Genomic DNA, 18016 nt, shown 5'->3' on the forward strand with positions numbered 1-18016 from the left:
TACCCATGCTGACCTGCCTGTGTGTGAGGAGCCTGGTGTGTGACTCTGTGGGGCTGGGCCCTGCCTCTGTGGGATGTTAGAGAAGTGCTGGCCACAGCCTTGCCCAGCTGCCACCGAGTGAGCAGCGAGCTCCTGACATCTGCTGTGCTCACTGCCTGCCAGGGGCTGGAGGTAGTTGGCAAGGAAATAAATATTGATAGAGCCTAGCAACAGGTACTCCTGAGAACTCCTGTTCTGGGAATGCTTAGGCCCTGGCCAGTGTTATTAAAGTTGTGAGAGCATTTTAAGTTTATTTATAGGATTTGTTTGTGTCTTATCACCATCTCTCAGCGCTGGAATGCGTGAGCAGGCTTTGCCATGTGAGGGCACAGATGTGTGCCCCACACCCTGCTCTGGTCACTCATTTCTGCTGGCAGCAGAGGCTCCACTGCCCCCAGCTCAGGGACAGCTGATTTAGCCCCCTGTGTGACATCCCAAGTGTGTGTTCAAATCTATCAATCCTATATTTGCTTATCCCAATAGTATGAATGACTATTGCAGAGCTACGTGCGTTGAATACAAGGATTTATTCCTTTTTAGCAATATCCTAACAAAACATTAACATACAAAATTCTCAGAGAGTGTGCCAGGTGAAATTAGCTTCTCACTGCCTCTGATGAGCACTGTCCATGAACCACTGTGTGTTCTCCTTGCAGAAATTGAAGCCAGAGAAGCCTGCGACTGGCTGAGAGCTGCTGGATTTCCCCAGTATGCTCAGCTGTTTGAAGGTATGATCACAAAGACTTGCCAAGCAGCTGACACTGAATTTGAGTGGAATTGTTCATATGAATAATATATTTTAGAACCTGACACTTCTGATGGAAGCACTTCCAAATTCTGTTATATCTTCATGCCAACCTGGAGGAAAGTAGTGACCTGGTGTGTTTTCTTGCAGAAGGGACATCTCAGCAGGGGCTCAGTACAATTCTTTAAAGGACAAAATCTCCCCTGGTTTTCTTTTCCTATTGTTAGACTGTAACTCAGTCAAATTTCTGCTTTTGTTATTTTTAGTTGCTTATAATTTTTAGGCTCTTTTCCTTGGGGTGCTGGAAGTGATGTTTCCAACCACTGATTGCAACCAAAACTCCTCTGGGGCTCTCTAGCCTGTGATCTGAGTGAGATTGCTTTATTGGTGTTTTGAAAAAGAATGTTGCAAAAAATCATCCTGCAATCATAAGTGTTCAGGAGAAATATTCAGCAGCAGCCAGCCAGTCAAAAATGCAATTTCAGCATGTTTTCATGTTGTTACAACTACAAAGTGTGCTTATTTCTTGGGAGGAGGTATGGATTTGTTGAGAGCCTGTATAATTTTTTCAGGCCACACTTGTGCATATACCTTAAAACTGTTCTTCTTTAAAATACGGTTTTTGTTACTTTTGGAAGTAACAAAAGCTAACCTATTTTTAAGATAAAGATTTTATCAAAGAACTACAGTTAAAAGAACAACATTAACTGCTCTCATTCCTACCTCCCTTGGTCACTACAAAATTGAAAATTTGAAGTCAAGCCAGTAGAGCTGGGTTTGAAAGCTGGAAAATGAAACCTGGAAATGCTTCCTGTCTGCCCACAGCAGATGTTATTCTATAGGCTGTTTGCTGGAAATGTGCATTGCCATGCTTCTGGAAAACGAATCCCCTGCATTACCTTGCTGCTTATGCTGTTTCCTGACCTGGCTGGGAAAATAAAGCTTATAAAATAAGCTAAGAAAATCCATATGGACCTCAGTGGTTCCCTCATGTGCTAGGCTAAATCTCAGGAGCTGAAACACTGAACTCTTCAGCTCCCAGCCCAGCATGATGTGTCAGGCTCCCTGGAGCTCAGAGTGTTTCTCATGTGCTGCATTGCACCTCACCATGGCAAAGGCTCATGTAAAACAATCCCTGCTTTATTCTGTAGAAGGTGCAGAGAACCAAAGCAAATCTAAAGGTTATTTTGTGTTTCTCATCAGTGACTGCAAGCTCCTGGAAATGCAGAAGGGCTTGTCCACCTGTAAGAGCAGCAGCAAGCAGATCCCTGCATTTATTCCCCACTTGCCCTAAGGAGCTGATCCTCACCTGCTGGAAGGATGTTTGCATGAATGCACAGCTATAGAAATAGAAGCAGTTTCATTCATCCTGTGATAAATAAGCTGCAAAACTGAAAGTCTTTGCAATTACAGCTCAGATTTCAGATTCCACTTCTTTGTTCACAGATATGCAGTTTCCCATTGATGTAAAAACTGTGAGGAGAGATCATGAGTTTTTAGATGGAGATGCAATTGAATCACTGTTCAGGTAAATATTAATCATGGATCATCTTTGGTAGAGTTACTTGTTACTCATCTTTTCATGCCTCTGCTTTTGTCAGAGAGGAACAAAGTCACCAAATCTGTGACTGAAGGAATCACTTCAGCACATAGTTTAGTGCCGCTGAAGTTGGTTGTTTTAGGAATTAAAAGGTAAAGTAAAGCACATGTCTGCACTTCCTCTTCAGCCAAGCTCTCAGGGATGTTACACTGAGCATTAAATATCTTTTTTTGTGATGTGAAATGGCTGCAAGCTGATTAAAAATAACCAGTTCCCTGCAAGCATGGCAGGCTGCTCTCTAGGATCATGTACAATGGAGTGCAGGAATTTCCTCCAACTCCTGTTCCAGCAGATAGACAGAAAAAAATTATCTGCATGAGATCTGCTCTGTTTTCCTGAATATTTTTTGGGTGAGAAGCAAAGGTACTGGTTTGAAGCTATTGCTTTGCCACAGCTGTTCAGTGAACCTGCACTGTCAGTGCCAAGTGAGACTCAGCGCCCTGTGGAATTTCCCCATGGAGCAGAGCCAGGACAGTGTGAGGCTCCTGCTTCAGCTGGTACTGCAGTTACTGCAGCCTGCTCATCAGGAGATTGTTCAGCAGAGTTTCTTCAGCAGAAATGATGGTTTCTTACACTTAGGGCACTGCAAAGTTCCTCTCCTGGCGAGGTGTTGGTCACCTGAGCTCCAGCTCTGCCTGCACCAGGGCACCAAGAGGAGTTGTTCACACGCACATCTCTAAAGCACAGCAGATATTGGAGAACTTGGGGTTTATTTTGTTTCTTGGTGTCACTGCTGTCCTGGATGCTCCTTGGAGACTCTCAGTGTTCCTCCTGTTGATGCCACCTATTGTTTGGCAACTAAGTGATTGACTAATCTGGGGACCTTACTGCTTCCACAAGCTTTAATTAAAATGATAGACAATGCAGTCCCTCCAGGGATACAGGTCAACATCTTCATTTTAAATTTTTTTTTTGAGAAGCCGACACAGAATTTCATTTATTTTCAAAATCTTAAAGCAATATGAAGTTTTTCACAATCATTAGCACTAATAATATGATTTTTTTTAAATTAAAGGATTGATTATGGTTGTCTTCTCTAGTTTTAAGATGGCAGAACTGGAAGTGTGAACATCATGGTGCTGTTATTGGTGCTGGTTTTGGGGGCCAGTGTATGGGAGCCCCTAACAGAATGTCAGTCTGACAATAGTGAAGACTCCCTGGTATAAGATCACATCTAGTTTGGTGCATGTTTGTTTTCAAGCAATAAAATAGTTGAAATGTAAAACTCCTGTGTTTTTTCTCAAACCCTAGAAGGTTGAACACATTGAACAAGTATGCATCAATGAAAGTGGAAATAAGCCGTGACAGGAAACGGGTATGTCTGTAACATACAGTTCCTGTTCTAATTAAAGATGTGTTGAGCTGTTGTATCAAACACCTGGGTTCAAAAGTGCATGAAGGATTAGCAATTCCTGAACTTTTCTTTCTATTCCATCCCACAAAGCTCTGCAATTTGCATGTTATGTTGAGAAAGCATAAGGATGGAGATTGCTACTATGTAATGTTTGAAACTTTGCAAGGTAGGTTAGGTTCAAACACTTTTAAAATTTGATTTGACACACCTGACTGTCCAAAAATTCACTGAGGGGAGGAGAAGTTGCCCCAAAGCCCCATCTCAGCATGGCTATCATTGCTTTCCTATATAGTTTTCCACCTTATGTATGTGCTGAAAGTGAAGTTTCACTCCTGTTGACTTAACAAAGAAATTAAAAGGGCAATGCAAATGCTCAGCCCATACAAACTGGGTGGGTTTTAGCTGTGCTGTCTTTGTGCTCTGCCACTGCAGCTTGGCTGGGCAGCACCAGCTCTGCCAAGCCTCTGAGCCACCGGGTATTAACTGCAGGACTAGGAGAAAATAATGCCAAATTCTGGAAAAATGTCTGGGTTTTGGAGAGTTCTGCTCTTTCTTGGGGCAGAATGGGGCAGGAGAAGAGACAGGTGGCTCCCATCTCTGCAATGTTTCACTGTCCCAGTGTTCCCTCAGAGAGGGGACAATCCAGCAAAGGGCACTTGGTGCAGATACCAAGGGAGGCTGAGGGCTCCAAAAGGCTGCACAGATACTGATGCTGCCACAGTCCCACAGCTAAACACTTCCTTACCTGAAAATTGATGGGTTTTGGTCACAGAAGTGTGAGAGTGTTTGATTTGTTTGACTTTAGGAAAGGCAGTGTAAACCCAATACAATCATCTTTCAAAATGCTTGGATTTGCCACAAAACAGGATTTTTCACCCTCAGATCAAATCTGTCACTTTTTCCTGTGGTCAGCTTCCCAGATTTATCAGCATACTTGGGCATCATTTGTCAGCACGTTTTTCAGCTAACTTAGGGCAGATCTTCAGTGTCTGAGTGATCACATTTCCCTGTGTTGGTTGTGGGGGTTTTGGAAGTCGGCAGAAAATTTAAGTCTACTTTTTATGTCAAACTGCTTTTTGTAATCTAAAATTTGCCAAACTTTCCCGTTGAACTTGTGTTGTGTGTTTTCTCCTTCCAAGAGTGACGACTCCGAGGATGATGAGCCCTGTGCCATCAGTGACAGGTGGGCCTATGAGAGGTGCAGCCAGCGCTGGTCTCGCATCGGGAGCCTGGCAGCTTTCCCAGCAGAGCAGGGGGCTGCTGCTCCCGCCCCAGGCACTCCAGTGGTGAAGAGCATCAGCAACGAGGACAGTGTCTGTCTGGATCATGGTGAGAAGCACGATGTGTCCTCAATTCACAGCACCAGCAGTGCTGACAGTGACATTGTCAACTCCCAAAAACCTTTCGAAGATGTGGAAACCAGCACGAGCTCCTCGAGGTGTTCCTCAGTTAAGGTACCTTCACTGGACTCTGCTGTTAGTTGTTCTCCTCCCCCCAGTGAATTTTTAAATATCGCCAGTGAGGAGAAGCTTTTGGATAAGTCACCATCTAAAAAGAGGAAGAGCCTTCTAAAGAAGATGGAGAAGCTGCACTTAAGGAGCTGCAATTTAAGGAGTGGTCAGTCAAAGGCCAAACCCATAATAAGTGAACCTGTTCTTCTGGAAGGACTTAATGAAGAAAAGATGAAGATGCTGAACTGTGTAAATATTTCTGACCTCTCTGGCATCCGAACAAAGAACAATTCTTCCTTTTCTCCCCAGAGCAGCAATAGCAGCAGTCAGTCTGTGAACAGCAGCACAGGGAGCACTGCAAGCCCTGGTATAAAACCAGGCAGCCCCTGTGAAGGAAGGAGGATGCAGGCAGAGCACATGGACACCAGCAAGCTGCTGCTGGGGAATGATCTATCCCAGCAAAACCTAAAGAATGACGTGACTTTACAAAACAGCCAGATGTTTCAAATACCACAAGGCCATAAACCCGGCACTTTCCCCACAGTGCTTACAGATAGCTCCCTGTCTGCAGACAGCTCTTCTGTCAACTGGAGAACTGGGAGCTTCCACGGGTGCAGGAGGAGCAGGAGCAGCTCCAGAGGCCCCAGGAGCCCCGTGCTGGGCAGGGATCAGAGGCTGAGTGTGTATGACAACATGCCCAGCCCCGAGCTGCAGGGCCCGGAGCAGCTCGGCGACGACGACGTTTTCTCAGAGCTGAACAGCGTCATTGCAGATGTCAATGGCCTCAAAAAGCTGGTAGATCAGTGGACAGAGAAGCTCTCAGATGATGGGGATTCTGACTTTGCCAGTGACTTGGCCTCTTTGTGTCTGCCCTCCCCTAAAGAAAGCTCTGTTGAAACAGAGGGCTCAGAAGATAAGGCAGCAGGGGAGGCTGGGGGAGAGAGCAGCTGTGGCCTGGGCAAGGAGATTGGTTCTGCAGACCTGGCATACATCACAGACTCTAAAAACACCAACAGGTCAGCCATCCTTGGGTTTGCCTTTGATTCTGTCCACTCAAAAATAGAATTGATTTGCCAGAACAAAGTATTCTAAAGTCTGTCCTAGGTAGCAGGGTCAGCCCTGCTGGTGGCAGGTACTGCTCCACAGGTACCAGTTCTGACCTCTGCTGAAAAGGGACACTCATAATCTGCATGAGCACTCGGGCATTGGAATCAGGGAAACAGTTTGTATTGCCAGAGCCCCTCCTGGATGGGAAGCACCTTGTTTAAGTGCAAAAACTGCAGGTCATTTAGAGTCTTGGGTGCTTCACAGACACAGGTAGGAAACAGGGATGGTGGAAATGGTCCTAAGGTTAAGCAATATTTGTCCCATAGGCACGGGAAGCAGCACTGGTGTGTGGAAGAGAACCTGGAAAGCCTTTCCCTGCAGACTGATGGCCAGTCAGCTGCCCAGCTGGCCCGCACACAAAAGCTGGCTTTGTTGAGACTCACAGCTCTAATGGACAGATATTCCCCTTCCAGTAAGCAGGGCTGGAACTGGTAAGTTGTCTGATCTTAAAACAACCTGAGCTGGAAAGAGAGGAGTCGATGTAAGCATGTGAATTTCCTTGTCTGCCTGCATTGCACATGTTCAGGATGAAGAATTTCATCCTATTGAATTTCCAGCAGCTTCATGGTTATTTCCATGGATCCAGGATTTCCTCTGCTGTGGGCTGTACTTTGGCCCCTTGCTGCTGTTACTGATTTTAAGGCACATCATAGTTTCTCCTTAAATTTGCCCAGTTGCAGGGCTTTTTCAGGGGACCATCCCAGGGACTGTGGGACCTGAGGTGGGAGGTGGCTGGATTGAGAATCCAGCCCTTCAGCCCTGAGTGCCTGTTTGAGCTAAAGCAGTGACAAATTCAGATTCTCAGAGGACTTACATACATTTTGTGGTAGGGAGCTGGCACTTGAATATAGAAAGAATGAAAAAACCCTGCAGTCCTGTAAAGGGATGGAATGTATTTCCCATGAGAATGCCTTATTAAAGTTAATTTCAGCAGTGAAATGAGGAAGTCATCCCTGTAATTGCCCTTGCTGTTTTTCTCTCCCTCCTGATGCTGTGTGTGTTTGGGGCTGTGACAAGGAGCAGCTCAGCCCTTTCTGATGAGTGTGAAGCAGCAGGTGCAATGTGCTGCACACCTAGTAAGCTGCATCTACTGGGTTTTGTTTCCAGGACCATACCAAAGTTCATAAAAAAGCCCAAAGCCTCCGACTACAAGGACAAAAATGTGTTTGGGGTTCCTTTACTGCTGAATGTGCAGCGAACAAGCCACCCCCTGCCCAATGGCATCCTGCAAGCCCTGGAGTACCTGAGAAGCCACTTTCTCGACCAGGTATGAACTCACGGCAGCCCAGAGGAGCTCTGGGCCATAAGCAGATCTGCTCCAGGGAAGCAGACTCTCTTTCGTGCTTTTGTGAAGGATTTTTATCCCCTGAGGCTCTGCATAGGCAGAAAGGTGTAGGTCTGAGCCTGTGAGGAAATGCCAGTGCTGATCCCCTCTGGGAATGCCTTTGGCCCTGTGCTGTGTTTTTGTGCCTTCCCTCAGTGAAACCCTCCTGGTGCAGGCAGTCAGGCTGCCTTTGCCTGGGGAGGTGTCATGTCTCTGCTCCCCAGGGAGAAAAATCTGCCAGACAATGTCATTGTTCCCTCTGTTCTGTGGCTGCTGGTAGTGCCAGAGCTAATGTGAGAATTAGTCTTGTTTCAGCTGAAATGCACCACTCAGCAGAGAGAAAACATTACAGCAGTGCCTGTTACAACTTTTTCTGGAGCTCAGCTGTGTATTTATCCCTTGAGTGGAGATGGAAGTGTGTGCTGTTTATGGTATTTTCACAGCATAGCTGCAGAAATGAGGACCTTGTGACATGAGACATATTAGTTAGAGAGAGCACTTTTCTTCCTGTGCTTTGCCATTGTCTAGATGTATTGTATGATGCCAAAGTGCAAAAGTGACAATGCTATTTTTTTTCATTTTGAGGTTATGGTATCCGTTCAGTTCATATAAATAAACCAGAGAGTGTAAATACTGTCTCAGTGGCACAGAGTAAAACTGTCACCAGAAGGTTTGGTGGGTCGAGCTCATGGGAAACTCCTAAATCTCGCTGAGTTGACCATCACATTAAAAAGAACATCAAAATTTCCCTCAAAATGGCATCTGCCCTTTGCCAGCCTGTGGAAAGATGAGATGTATCAGGTGTTGCAGGGAGCCTTGTGGATCTCACAGTCAGTTTGTGTAAGCCAGCACTCAGTGTATGTTTGTGTTTGGTGGATGCACGTTGGTGAATTTGAAACTTAGAGTTGCCATGTGTGAACACAGCCTGCCCAAGAGAATGGACATATGTCAAAGGTAGTGATTTTAAAAGGCAAAATGAGGACTTTTGTATGAAATAAAAGCCAAACAAAGATGAAAATTGGTATGTCACAGCTGATTCTCTGGGTACCAGGCATGGCTTGCCTCGGAGAAGTGTCCATGTGGCTTCTAATGATACAAAAGTATTTTGGTGTTCAATCCACTATCAATGCCACAGGATATTTGCGATTAGAAGGAAGGTGAAGGATCACTTATTTGTCAAAATTTTGATTCCCAGCGACTCCTCTCTTTGTCTCTAATAATTTCTTTTACCCACAGGTCGGCCTGTTCCGAAAATCCGGCGTTAAATCCAGGATTCTGTCTTTAAGAGAAATGAATGAAACCAGCCCAAACAATGTGTGTTACGAGGGGCAGTCAGCATTCGACGTGGCAGACATGGTGAAGCAGTATTTCCGAGACCTCCCTGAGCCCATCTTCACCAGCAGGCTCTGTGAATCCTTCCTCCACATCTACCAGTGTAGGTACCCAAAGCAATGCTGGCATTTCCCTGTGCTGGCAGCTCTCTGGTCACAGAGAATAACACACAACTTTCCCAGGAATCTTTTTGGGAAAGGCTGTGAGAAGATCAGAGAAAAGAATGATAAACAATTCGTACCCTAACTTGCTGCACCTGGTGTTGTGCACATGTGGAATGTGTTATGGAGATTTGTTTACCAAAGGGTGGTTTCTTAATTAACCAATGGTGATGGTGTTTTAATTAAAGGACCAATCAAGTCCACCTGTAGTGAACTAGGGTATATAAAAAGCAATGGGTTTCTTAATAAAAAAGAATTAGCCTTCTGAATGATAGAGTCCATATGTCATCTCCTTTCCTGTCCCCTATACCTAACAGTGACATTTTCCAGTGCCTTGGATACCTTAATATCCAGCTGTACAAGGCAGTGGCCAGACAGGATTAGTGCCAAGTCCCCTGCAGTCAGAGGGGACAAGTCAGCCAGGACATTTCTGACAAGATGAGTTCCTGTGGCTCTGGACCTGGGAGCTTCCCTTCTGCATCCTCTGAACCAGCTGGTTCTCTTCCCTCAAGGATGAGTGTAAGGAAATGCTGCCCCCTTAAACTGTGCTTTTAAACAGTCATTTCCTTATGCAAAATTAAGAAATAACCTGGTCCCCTTGTTCATGGCATGGCATAGCTCCTTGAGCAAGGAGACCTGATATATTGATGTATTTCTTTATTAAGGTGCCCAAGAACAGCTGCTGTGAAACAGCTGGGAAATGCCAGCAGCTTTCTGCCTGTGCTCACGCTGTTACTGTCCTTGAGACTCAACCCAAGAACCAAGGAAACTCAAAACTGAAATATTGCATTTAATACAGTTTAAACAGGTTCTGTTCCCAGTACTTTGCCCTCAAGGAATTCACTTTCAAAAAGCAGATGGACTGGGGAAGGAGCTTGAAGTAGGGCTAATAATGCTGTTGGGACAGACAAGTTTCTTCTGCTTCTGAGAAAAGCTTTTGAGAGACAAATTGTGAGCTTTCTGAGGACTGGTTTTGCAGCCTAACCCATGTGGCTTTTATTGACATAAGTCAATGAGCAGCTGCTGCTCTGTGTACAGTGTAGGTTCATGAAAGTTCTGTTGGGTTTTATTTCATCACCTGCCAGGGTTTTAAAATTTTGTCTGAAAATTTTTTATTTGTTTGAAATAAGTTTTCTTCTTGCATTCACAAATCCTCCTTGGTAAGGAGGTCTACAATTCCCATGTCCAAAGGATTTCTTCCAATTACTGTAATCTGGCCACTGTCTACCTCCTGTCTCTTGTTTTGGGAGAGAAACAGCAAATGCCCAAATTCTATTCACCCCACTCACCCATCTTCTGGAGCAAGTGCACAGATTAAATTACTCTTTTTGGAGATAAGAAGTATGCTGTTTTCACCAAGAAGTGTGTTTTGTGTGTTCTATGTATGTGCTTCTACCTGGAGGGAAGAAGTGATCTTCTGCCCTTTGCAGTGGTGTTTGTTAATTGGAGAAATCCTTGTGCTGGGGATGCGTGGCAGGATGAACCAGACCCGCCCTCCTGCCAGAGCTGTTTGGCCAGACAGTCTCACTGGGGGTTAGTGTGAATTAAAATCTGTTGGCAAAACACTGCTCTCTAAATTGAGTTATCTGAGAGCATCTGTTCTCTTCGTGCTTGAAGCTGAAAGGAAAAGACAGTAGAGCAGCTCCAAAGTATCACTGCAGAGTAATATTTTATGGGGAGACAGGTCCTTATTTGGATTGTAACTCAGTTCGGGATGAGTTCATTAGCATGGTGTTCGAGATAAATTGCAAGTCAGGCAGCAGCATCCCTGGGTGTGAACATGCACCTGACAGGCAGCAGGAGAAATGGTTCATGTTTGATGGGATAATGGCCTTTCCTTGTCTGCTGTGAGCTCGGGACAAGGAAATGGATGAACCTACAGGCTCAGGGCCCTGCTTGGGACCCTGTGATGGATGCTCCTTCTGCAGGTCATGAGGGGTTTTTGTCATGGTTTGTGTTTTCAGGATTCTTGTCATGGTTTGTGTTTTCAGGATTCTTGTCATGGTTTGTGTTTTCAGGATTTTTATCATGGTTTGTGTTTTCAGACGTGCCGAAGGACGAGCAGTTTCAGGCTGTCCAGGCTGCCATTCTCCTTCTCCCGAAGGAAAACAGAGAAGCTTTGAAAATCCTCCTGTTCTTCCTGCGAGACGTGGTGGCTTTTGTTGAGGAAAACCAGATGACCCCAACCAACATTGCTGTCTGTCTGGCACCTTCTTTGTTTCACCTCAACACCCTGAGGCGGGACAGTTCCTCCTCCTCTACCAGGTATTGGCACTGTCCGCAGTGCTCTTGCTGGAGCAGTGCTTTCTGTAGCTGGCCTAGGCTCAGTGCCTGATTTTGAGGGGGACATGGACTGTGTGTGCCATGGGTTTGCCTTAAATCTGTTGCTGAGGTGCAGCAGGAGCTGCCTGCAGTGCATGGAGCGATGTGGCTGCTCACTGCCCAGTGCAGAGGGCTGTGCTAATGCCCCATTGCTGTGCTCCTGGCCAGTCTGTGTGTGTCCCTCACCACTGCTGCACTCCCCTGGCTGCCAGGAGCCCAGCATGCGGCCCACTGCTAGCATTAAAGTGGTGCTGGCCATTGGAAATGGGCTCCTGCACTGCCCACCTGAGCCCAGGTGTGGCCTCAAGGCCCTGCAGATAGCTGGCAGATTGAGGCAGCTGCTGGCACTGGTTCTGCTGGTGACAAGGGGATCATTCCTGCCAAATTGAGCCAGGGGATTCTGTAAATTTATCTGAATAAGTAGACGTATCTGGGTTGCATAACATCCCCTGTCTGTACGTGCAGGGAGGAAGGTGCCCTTGGGCCAAAGTAGGCGAATAATCTCTGAGAGCATTCGTGCCTTATCTGGCCTCCTGAGGCAGGGCTGTTTGCTGTGCTGGTGCTCCTGGGCTGTGGACAGACAGACCAGGGCAGGAGAGCTCAGCTGGCTGTGCAGGAAGCGTCGTGGCCCCGACAGCACAGAGAGCTGAGCACCTCACTTGGGGATCCACAGGGGAGGACTGTCCCAAAGCAAAGCTGTCACATGTGCTGTTGGCATCTTTCAGGCTCTGCATAGCACAGGGGAAGGGAAAGCAAACACTGAGGATTTTCTTTTCAATGTCACAGAACACCAGAAAATGCCTCAGGCATTTCTGTGCTGAGCTGGCACACAGGGGAGCCACGGGGCCACTGTGGGGCACCTGGGGAGGGGATGGGGTGGTGGCAGCAGGTCCTGCTGCATTGCTGGGCTGTCTGAGCTCCTGGGAGCCACACTCTGGGGCTTGCTCCTCTTTGCTTTACATCAACACTGCTCTGAAATGTTAGCACCAAAGATAGCAATGGGGTTTTCTCTTTGTTGTCAGTGTTTAGAAGGCAGGATGCTTTGAAGCTGTAGCTCTGCTGTAACTGTGCATTAATGCCCTGGCGCAGGGTTCCCACTTCAAAGGGTTCAAGCTGACAGGTCTGATTTTGAGGAGCAGCACTGAGGACTGTTATCTTCCAGCCAATTTTCAAGCCCTTTGGCAGGAATTTATATAGATAAAAGTTTCAGAAGCCAGGACTAATGATGTAATACCACTAGCATGAATTAAAAGAGGGGACTGGTTTTGAAATGTGTTGGGTGTGGTTTGGGCCAAAGGATTTAAAAGGTTCTGCATGGGCTTTGCAGGTATCACAGGAGCTTGATATTGAAGATTATACACAAATGAGCTTGGGGTCGTTGTTGTTCTTGGCCAGGTGTGTGATGATGTGTTTGGGGAATGAATTCTTTGACTTGCCTTTCTTGGGTGTCCATTATTACTGGTCAGTAGTGCCCTGGACACCTTTGGGATGTGCTGGGAGGGAATTGACCCTCAGTGGTCACATTGCAAGAGCCCAGCATGGCCCATTGCAGGTCCTTCAGTGCAGAGTGTTTGGTGTGGTTCCCAGCACTTTGCTCACTCAGCCTCCCTCTCACCTGCCCCTCTCCTAGGTCCAGCCAGAGGAAGTGCAGCTTGGGGAAGCCAGACCAGAGGGAGCTGAACGAGAACCTGGCAGCAACGCAGGGCTTGGCCCACATGATAATGGAGTGCAACAGGCTCTTCCAGGTACGTCCCTCACTGTCACCCAGCTAAAGCTCTGGGCATCCTGGGGGGAAGGCTGTCTTGGAGCAGGAGCTGGGCAATGTCCCTGCCAGAGCTGCTGCTGCTCTGTCTGTGACAGATGGGCATCCTGCTGCTGCCACCAGAGACAATGAGTGTCATTGTTGCACTCTTCCATCCCCAACGTGATGGGGCTTCCCTCCATGGGCTTGGGGGCAGCTTAGAGAGCTCCTGTGGGGCAGTGGCTGCCGTGTGCCCTGGCAGGGAGGCCCTGGCCATCCCTGCTGGAGGGTGGGTGGAAGTTCTGCTGCTGGGGGCTGGCCAGGGCTGCAGCCATGCCTGTGCCTGGCCATTGACCCCAGTGATCTGACCCTGGACCTTGGCCCACAGACTGACTTCCCAGCCTGACCGTCATTATGGACTTATCTGGTGATCCTTAGACTGTGGCTGACCCTGGTTGCTGTCCCTGGACCTGATCCTGACCTCCCTTCCTGGCTGGCTCACCTTCCTGGCTCCACCTCGGACCTCATCGCCGTGGATGTGTCTGATGGATGTGTCTGATGCTCTTTACTCTCGGCTGACCCTGGCTGCCACCTCTGGCTCAGTCCTGGCAGTGTGGGACTGGGCAGCTGCCCTGCCAGCCCTGTTGTCCCACCTGGTCCTGGCCCCTTTCCCTCAGGGGTGCTGTCCAAACTCCAACAGCCAGCTCAGACCTTCTAATCCTCTGCTCCAGCTGCTTGTCTGGGCAGGGGACACTGCCCCATGGCCGCCTGCACTGACACACGGCCCTGCCCCAGGGCTCCCCCAGCACTGATTCCACAGCCAGTGCCTGGCCTCTGAGTGCCACCCCAGCCCAGGACAGCTGAGGGTCCCAGGGGTCTGATCCCTGCATGGCATCAGTCTCCAGCCCAGACAGGGCTCCTAAGTGCCCCCTCCACCCCAGCCCAACCATGGGCCCCTGTTTCCCCAGCCTGAACCCCTGTGCCCAGCTCTGAGGCCCCGTGGGGTGCCCTGACACCCCTGCCTGCCCTGCACCTCTGGTCAGCCCTGGCAGCACAGCCCTGGTCCTGGCTGCATGGCCCCACGGAATAGCCCATCGGGGCTCTGGGCTACCCCTGCACACATGGACACCACACAGCCCTGCTGTGACCATTGCTGACCCCAGCCCTGAGCTGGGGGGCTGCCCCTCGCCCTGGGGTGCTGAGACTCAGGGATTGCCTGCAGAGGGCTGTCCCCCTCCTGCTGGAGGCCACAGCTCAGCGTCCACTTGGCCCACCGCTGGACTTCTGCCACTGAGGTGGCCCCACGAGCAGGAGCCAGCTGTCACCGCTGCCACCCAGCCTGCCAGCTGGCACAGGTAGGGCAGGAGGGGCCTGGCTCTGAGCCCCCAGAGCAGGGACAGCTCCATGGCACGGGTGTGGGTGCAGCTGGGGCACAGGGAGCACAGCATACAGCTGGGCAGCTGGTGACATGCATGGCTGTCACCCTGCTGGCCCCAGTGCCAGGCCTGGTGGTTTGTGGGCAGCGCTCAGGCACAGGGACAGTGTTTGCACAGGTCTGCACCTGGTGAAGTGCCAGCTGGTGCCCACCCCATGAGGTGCTAGACACTGAGCAGCTGTGAGAGCTGAGCCCTCCCCAGCGCTCTGCACATGGAAGAACCTGATACAGATCTCTATATATACAAATATATATGTACACATGCAGATGTCAGTGAGCACCTGCATCAATCCAACACCTCTCCAGTGGTAGCACAGCTGCATTTTTGTGCTGCTTTAGGACTCTGGACGTTCTTTTAGGAGGCTCAAGCAGAGCCTCCAACAAGCCCCAAGGCAAAGGCAAGAGCTGTGGCTCCTTGTGGCTGCCCACGATTGATATGCACTGCACAAAGAGGTTTGCAACTCTGTAGGGATTCACAGAGCACTGCTGCTGAGGGGAAAGGCATTTCCCTTGTGTTTTCCTCAGAGGGAATGTAGTTTAACTGATCTGTTCCTCCCCTGGGCTTCCTGCTCCTCCAGGTAAAACTGCTGCCTGACTCCCTGCACCATCACAGATGACATCAAAGGCTGGGTGACCTGCTCAAACCTGGCACCTAAGGTAAAGTGGATGGAGGGAGTATGGATCAGAGTATTGTTGGCTCTGGGAGTGTGGGTGGGTGGAGGGTTTCCTGGAGGTACCTTTGGGTGTTCTGAGTTCATGGGCTTTGGCTCCAGCACTGGGAATTGCTCTGAGCTGTGCTCACAGCCACTTGTCTGCCTCTGTATCTGCAGCTACTGAAGCTATTGAAGCCACACTCATTTTCTCTCCTTTTCCCTCCCCCCTCTGCTTTTTTCTCCCTTACCACAACCCCACTCCAACAGACAGAGAGAACTGCAGTTGTTTACTCCCTTTATTGTCATTCCACAGGGACCTGCTACATCCTCTGCACAGGCTTAATGCCCAGGATGTCGAATCCCTTGGCCATGACGGTGGCAGTGGCTTCGCACAGCAGCAGCCTCCACATGTTCACCTTCACAATCTGGCCTGGAAAACACAGACAGAGGAGCTGGAGTAGCTGCTCAGAACAACAGTACCTTCCCCAGGGGAAGCCCCTCCACCCAAAACCAGGCCCTGGACTGGCACATGGAACCCTTCCTGCTCTCCCTAAGCCAGGCAGATTGACCACCCCTCCTGTTCCCAGGTGCCTGGCTGCTCCCAGCTCTACTCAGCCTTCCTGCTCAGTCATAACATGGCTCTGCCAGTCTCTGTCAATCCTCCCACATGGACACAGCAGTGTGACAACAGCCTTTCCAACACAGGGTAACACCCTGGAGCTGGATGTGACCACAGGATGTGACACAGGCACACACAGCAGCCCAGGGCCAACACTCACCAGTCTGCCTGTCCTTCTCCACGCAGTAGCAGCTGTCGTAGAACTCGGTGAAGGTGGTGGCCAGCTCATACAGGTAGTCACAGAGTGTGTGCAATAACAAGTCCTCCAGGATCTTCTGCAGGATCTCAGGAAACCTCAGGATGCACTTGCCCAGTTTCCACTCCTTCTCATGGTCAAGGACAAGCACCTCCTCCCTGGCTGCCTTCCGCAGCATCTGCTCATCGATGTTGGCCAGGCGAGCAATGGCCCTGGAATGGTCCAGAACAGAGGCTGCTTGTGAGGCTCCCACTGCCCAGCCTGCCCAGGGCCAGCCTGACAGCCTGTCTGGCCTGCCTCAGGGCTGATGGCCTCCCCTGCCCAGTCCTGGGTGACCAGGCCAAAGAGGACAGTCAGCCCTCCATCCAGGACACTGCAGAGGAACAGGGAGGGATGGGCTCTAGGCACCTGCATCAGCAAGGACAGCTGATACTGCCAAGCAAAGCAGGGCTCAGGGTGCCAGAAAAACTGGGGCGTGGCAATACCTGAGCTGAGCAGCTGCTGGAACACAGATGCATCCTTTTCCAACCACCTAAATCCTCTGCTTCCCAGGAACTCCCACAGTTCCCTCCCTGGGCAGTGTGTCACACAGAGGAGCCATTTCGGGTGGCACTGGACACATCGTGTGCAATGACAAATAAAACCTTGTCCATGGTGCATAGCAGTGTAGCTGGCTTCTCTTACCCAACACCCCCAAGGGCACTGATGTGACTGTCACCCCTTTGCCCACGTGTCCCTTTGTGGCACAGCTGCAGAGAGCACCAGCACCAGCTCCTGCAGCACCCTGCACCCCACTCACCTGATGCGTGTGAAGGCATAGAGCAGATAGGCAGCTGTGTTCCCTCGGTCATCCAGCATCTTGTCAAAGGAGAACACGTAATCATTGAGCCTGTTGTGGGACAGATCTGCATATTTAATGCATCCAAAAGCCACGGATGTCTGGGCAGCTTTCAGCTCTTCTGGCGTCAGGACCTGGTGCAATTTGCAAAAGGCAAGAGTCAAGAGGAAGAATGAAGCACAGTGCACAGCCCTGGCCTGTCAGCAGGGCTCAGGAGGAGAGCCCAGGCTGCTGAGGGCATTTACCCATGTGGTGCTCAGTTCACACACATCTCTCTGCCTCAGGGTACCAGAAAACCCCACATACATCCCTCGCTTCTCCTGCAATCCACAGGCACCACAGCCCTGCCCAGGTTAGGGCTGACTCATTCTTCTGACAGCCCACAGACCTCTGTGCCCCACAACCTGCCAGGTGTGATGTGCTCTGCTCCTGCTTCTTACATGTACATTGAACAAATATTGGTCCTCCTACCCTTATGGAGCATTTTGGTCAATCCAAACACTTACAGACCCCTCTCTGCTGGAACAGTGCCAGCAGGGCAAAGCACTTTGTGTCTGACTCCTATGAGCCCTTTGGAGATTTTCAAGGTTACCTGCTTACTTGTGTTCCTGTTTGAAAAGGGACTTTTCCCTTCCCCCTACACTACTCTTCCCAATTCCACTGCCTCACCCTGTGCTTGGACAGAGTTTGGTCTTTCTGTTACATTCCACGTCCCACACTATCCAGTTCTCTGCAGGCAGCAAGACAGAAATCTCATGAAGCAATGCAGAGAGCATAAGTCTGTGAACACATCTGGGAAGTTCTCAGGACAGAAGCAATCTGTCACAACTACCTTGTCCCGTTCCTTGTCTTTCAGCTTGTCCATGGCTCGTTTCAGTCCTTCCTCCAGCAGGTCTATAAGACGCACCGTGTCCCCTGAACGAGTCTTGAACTTCTTCCTGAAAACACACAGCCAAAATGACCACCTGCAAAGAGGCAAAACACTTCCACCCTCTCCCTTAGTGCCCAGCAAGGTTAGGAAAAAAGCACGTGGCAAATCATTTTGTATTGAAGGAATTGCCATCACATGGACAGCTCCAAAACTGAGAGCACCCCCAGT

General features: G+C 49.3%; 2 protein-coding genes across 2 annotated transcripts in view; one reads left to right on the top strand and one right to left on the bottom strand.

Annotated features, from left to right (window-relative positions):
* The first annotated feature begins 576 nt into the window (after positions 1-576).
* Positions 577-14359, top strand: LOC102033957 (rho GTPase-activating protein 7-like). The gene is made up of 10 exons (XM_031060570.1): positions 577-767; positions 2231-2312; positions 3636-3699; positions 4878-6205; positions 6563-6727; positions 7404-7563; positions 8857-9055; positions 11159-11378; positions 13066-13180; positions 13565-14359. The coding sequence occupies exons 1-10, from the start codon at positions 656-658 to the stop codon at positions 13580-13582; spliced, it is 2463 nt and encodes an 820-aa protein (XP_030916430.1). The 5' UTR covers positions 577-655; the 3' UTR covers positions 13583-14359.
* Positions 14360-15542: 1183 nt separating this feature from the next.
* The window catches only part of RARS1 (arginyl-tRNA synthetase 1), a 14448-nt gene continuing 11974 nt past the window's right edge, over positions 15543-18016 (bottom strand). Inside the window, exons 12-15 of the mRNA XM_031060571.1 lie at positions 17750-17855; positions 16879-17051; positions 16044-16291; positions 15543-15694 (exon numbers count right to left, since the gene is read on the bottom strand). Of these exons, the coding sequence (XP_030916431.1) occupies positions 15585-15694; positions 16044-16291; positions 16879-17051; positions 17750-17855 (637 nt within the window). The 3' untranslated portion in view covers positions 15543-15584. The remainder of the gene's footprint in view (positions 15695-16043; positions 16292-16878; positions 17052-17749; positions 17856-18016) is intronic.

The sequence above is a fragment of the Geospiza fortis genome, unplaced genomic scaffold, assembly GCF_000277835.1.
Source record: "Geospiza fortis unplaced genomic scaffold, GeoFor_1.0 scaffold413, whole genome shotgun sequence".
In the NCBI taxonomy this organism is placed as follows: domain Eukaryota; kingdom Metazoa; phylum Chordata; class Aves; order Passeriformes; family Thraupidae; genus Geospiza; species Geospiza fortis.

Bases quoted from the DNA above. Each gene is read 5' to 3' on its own strand.
- LOC102033957 (XM_031060570.1), top strand. From the start codon at position 656: ATGAGCACTGTCCATGAACCACTGTGTGTTCTCCTTGCAGAAATTGAA. The intron at 3,700-4,877 runs GTATGTCTGTAA...TCTCCTTCCAAG, and splicing joins TAAGCCGTGACAGGAAACGG to AGTGACGACTCCGAGGATGA. The intron at 6,206-6,562 runs GTCAGCCATCCT...TTTGTCCCATAG, and splicing joins GACTCTAAAAACACCAACAG to GCACGGGAAGCAGCACTGGT.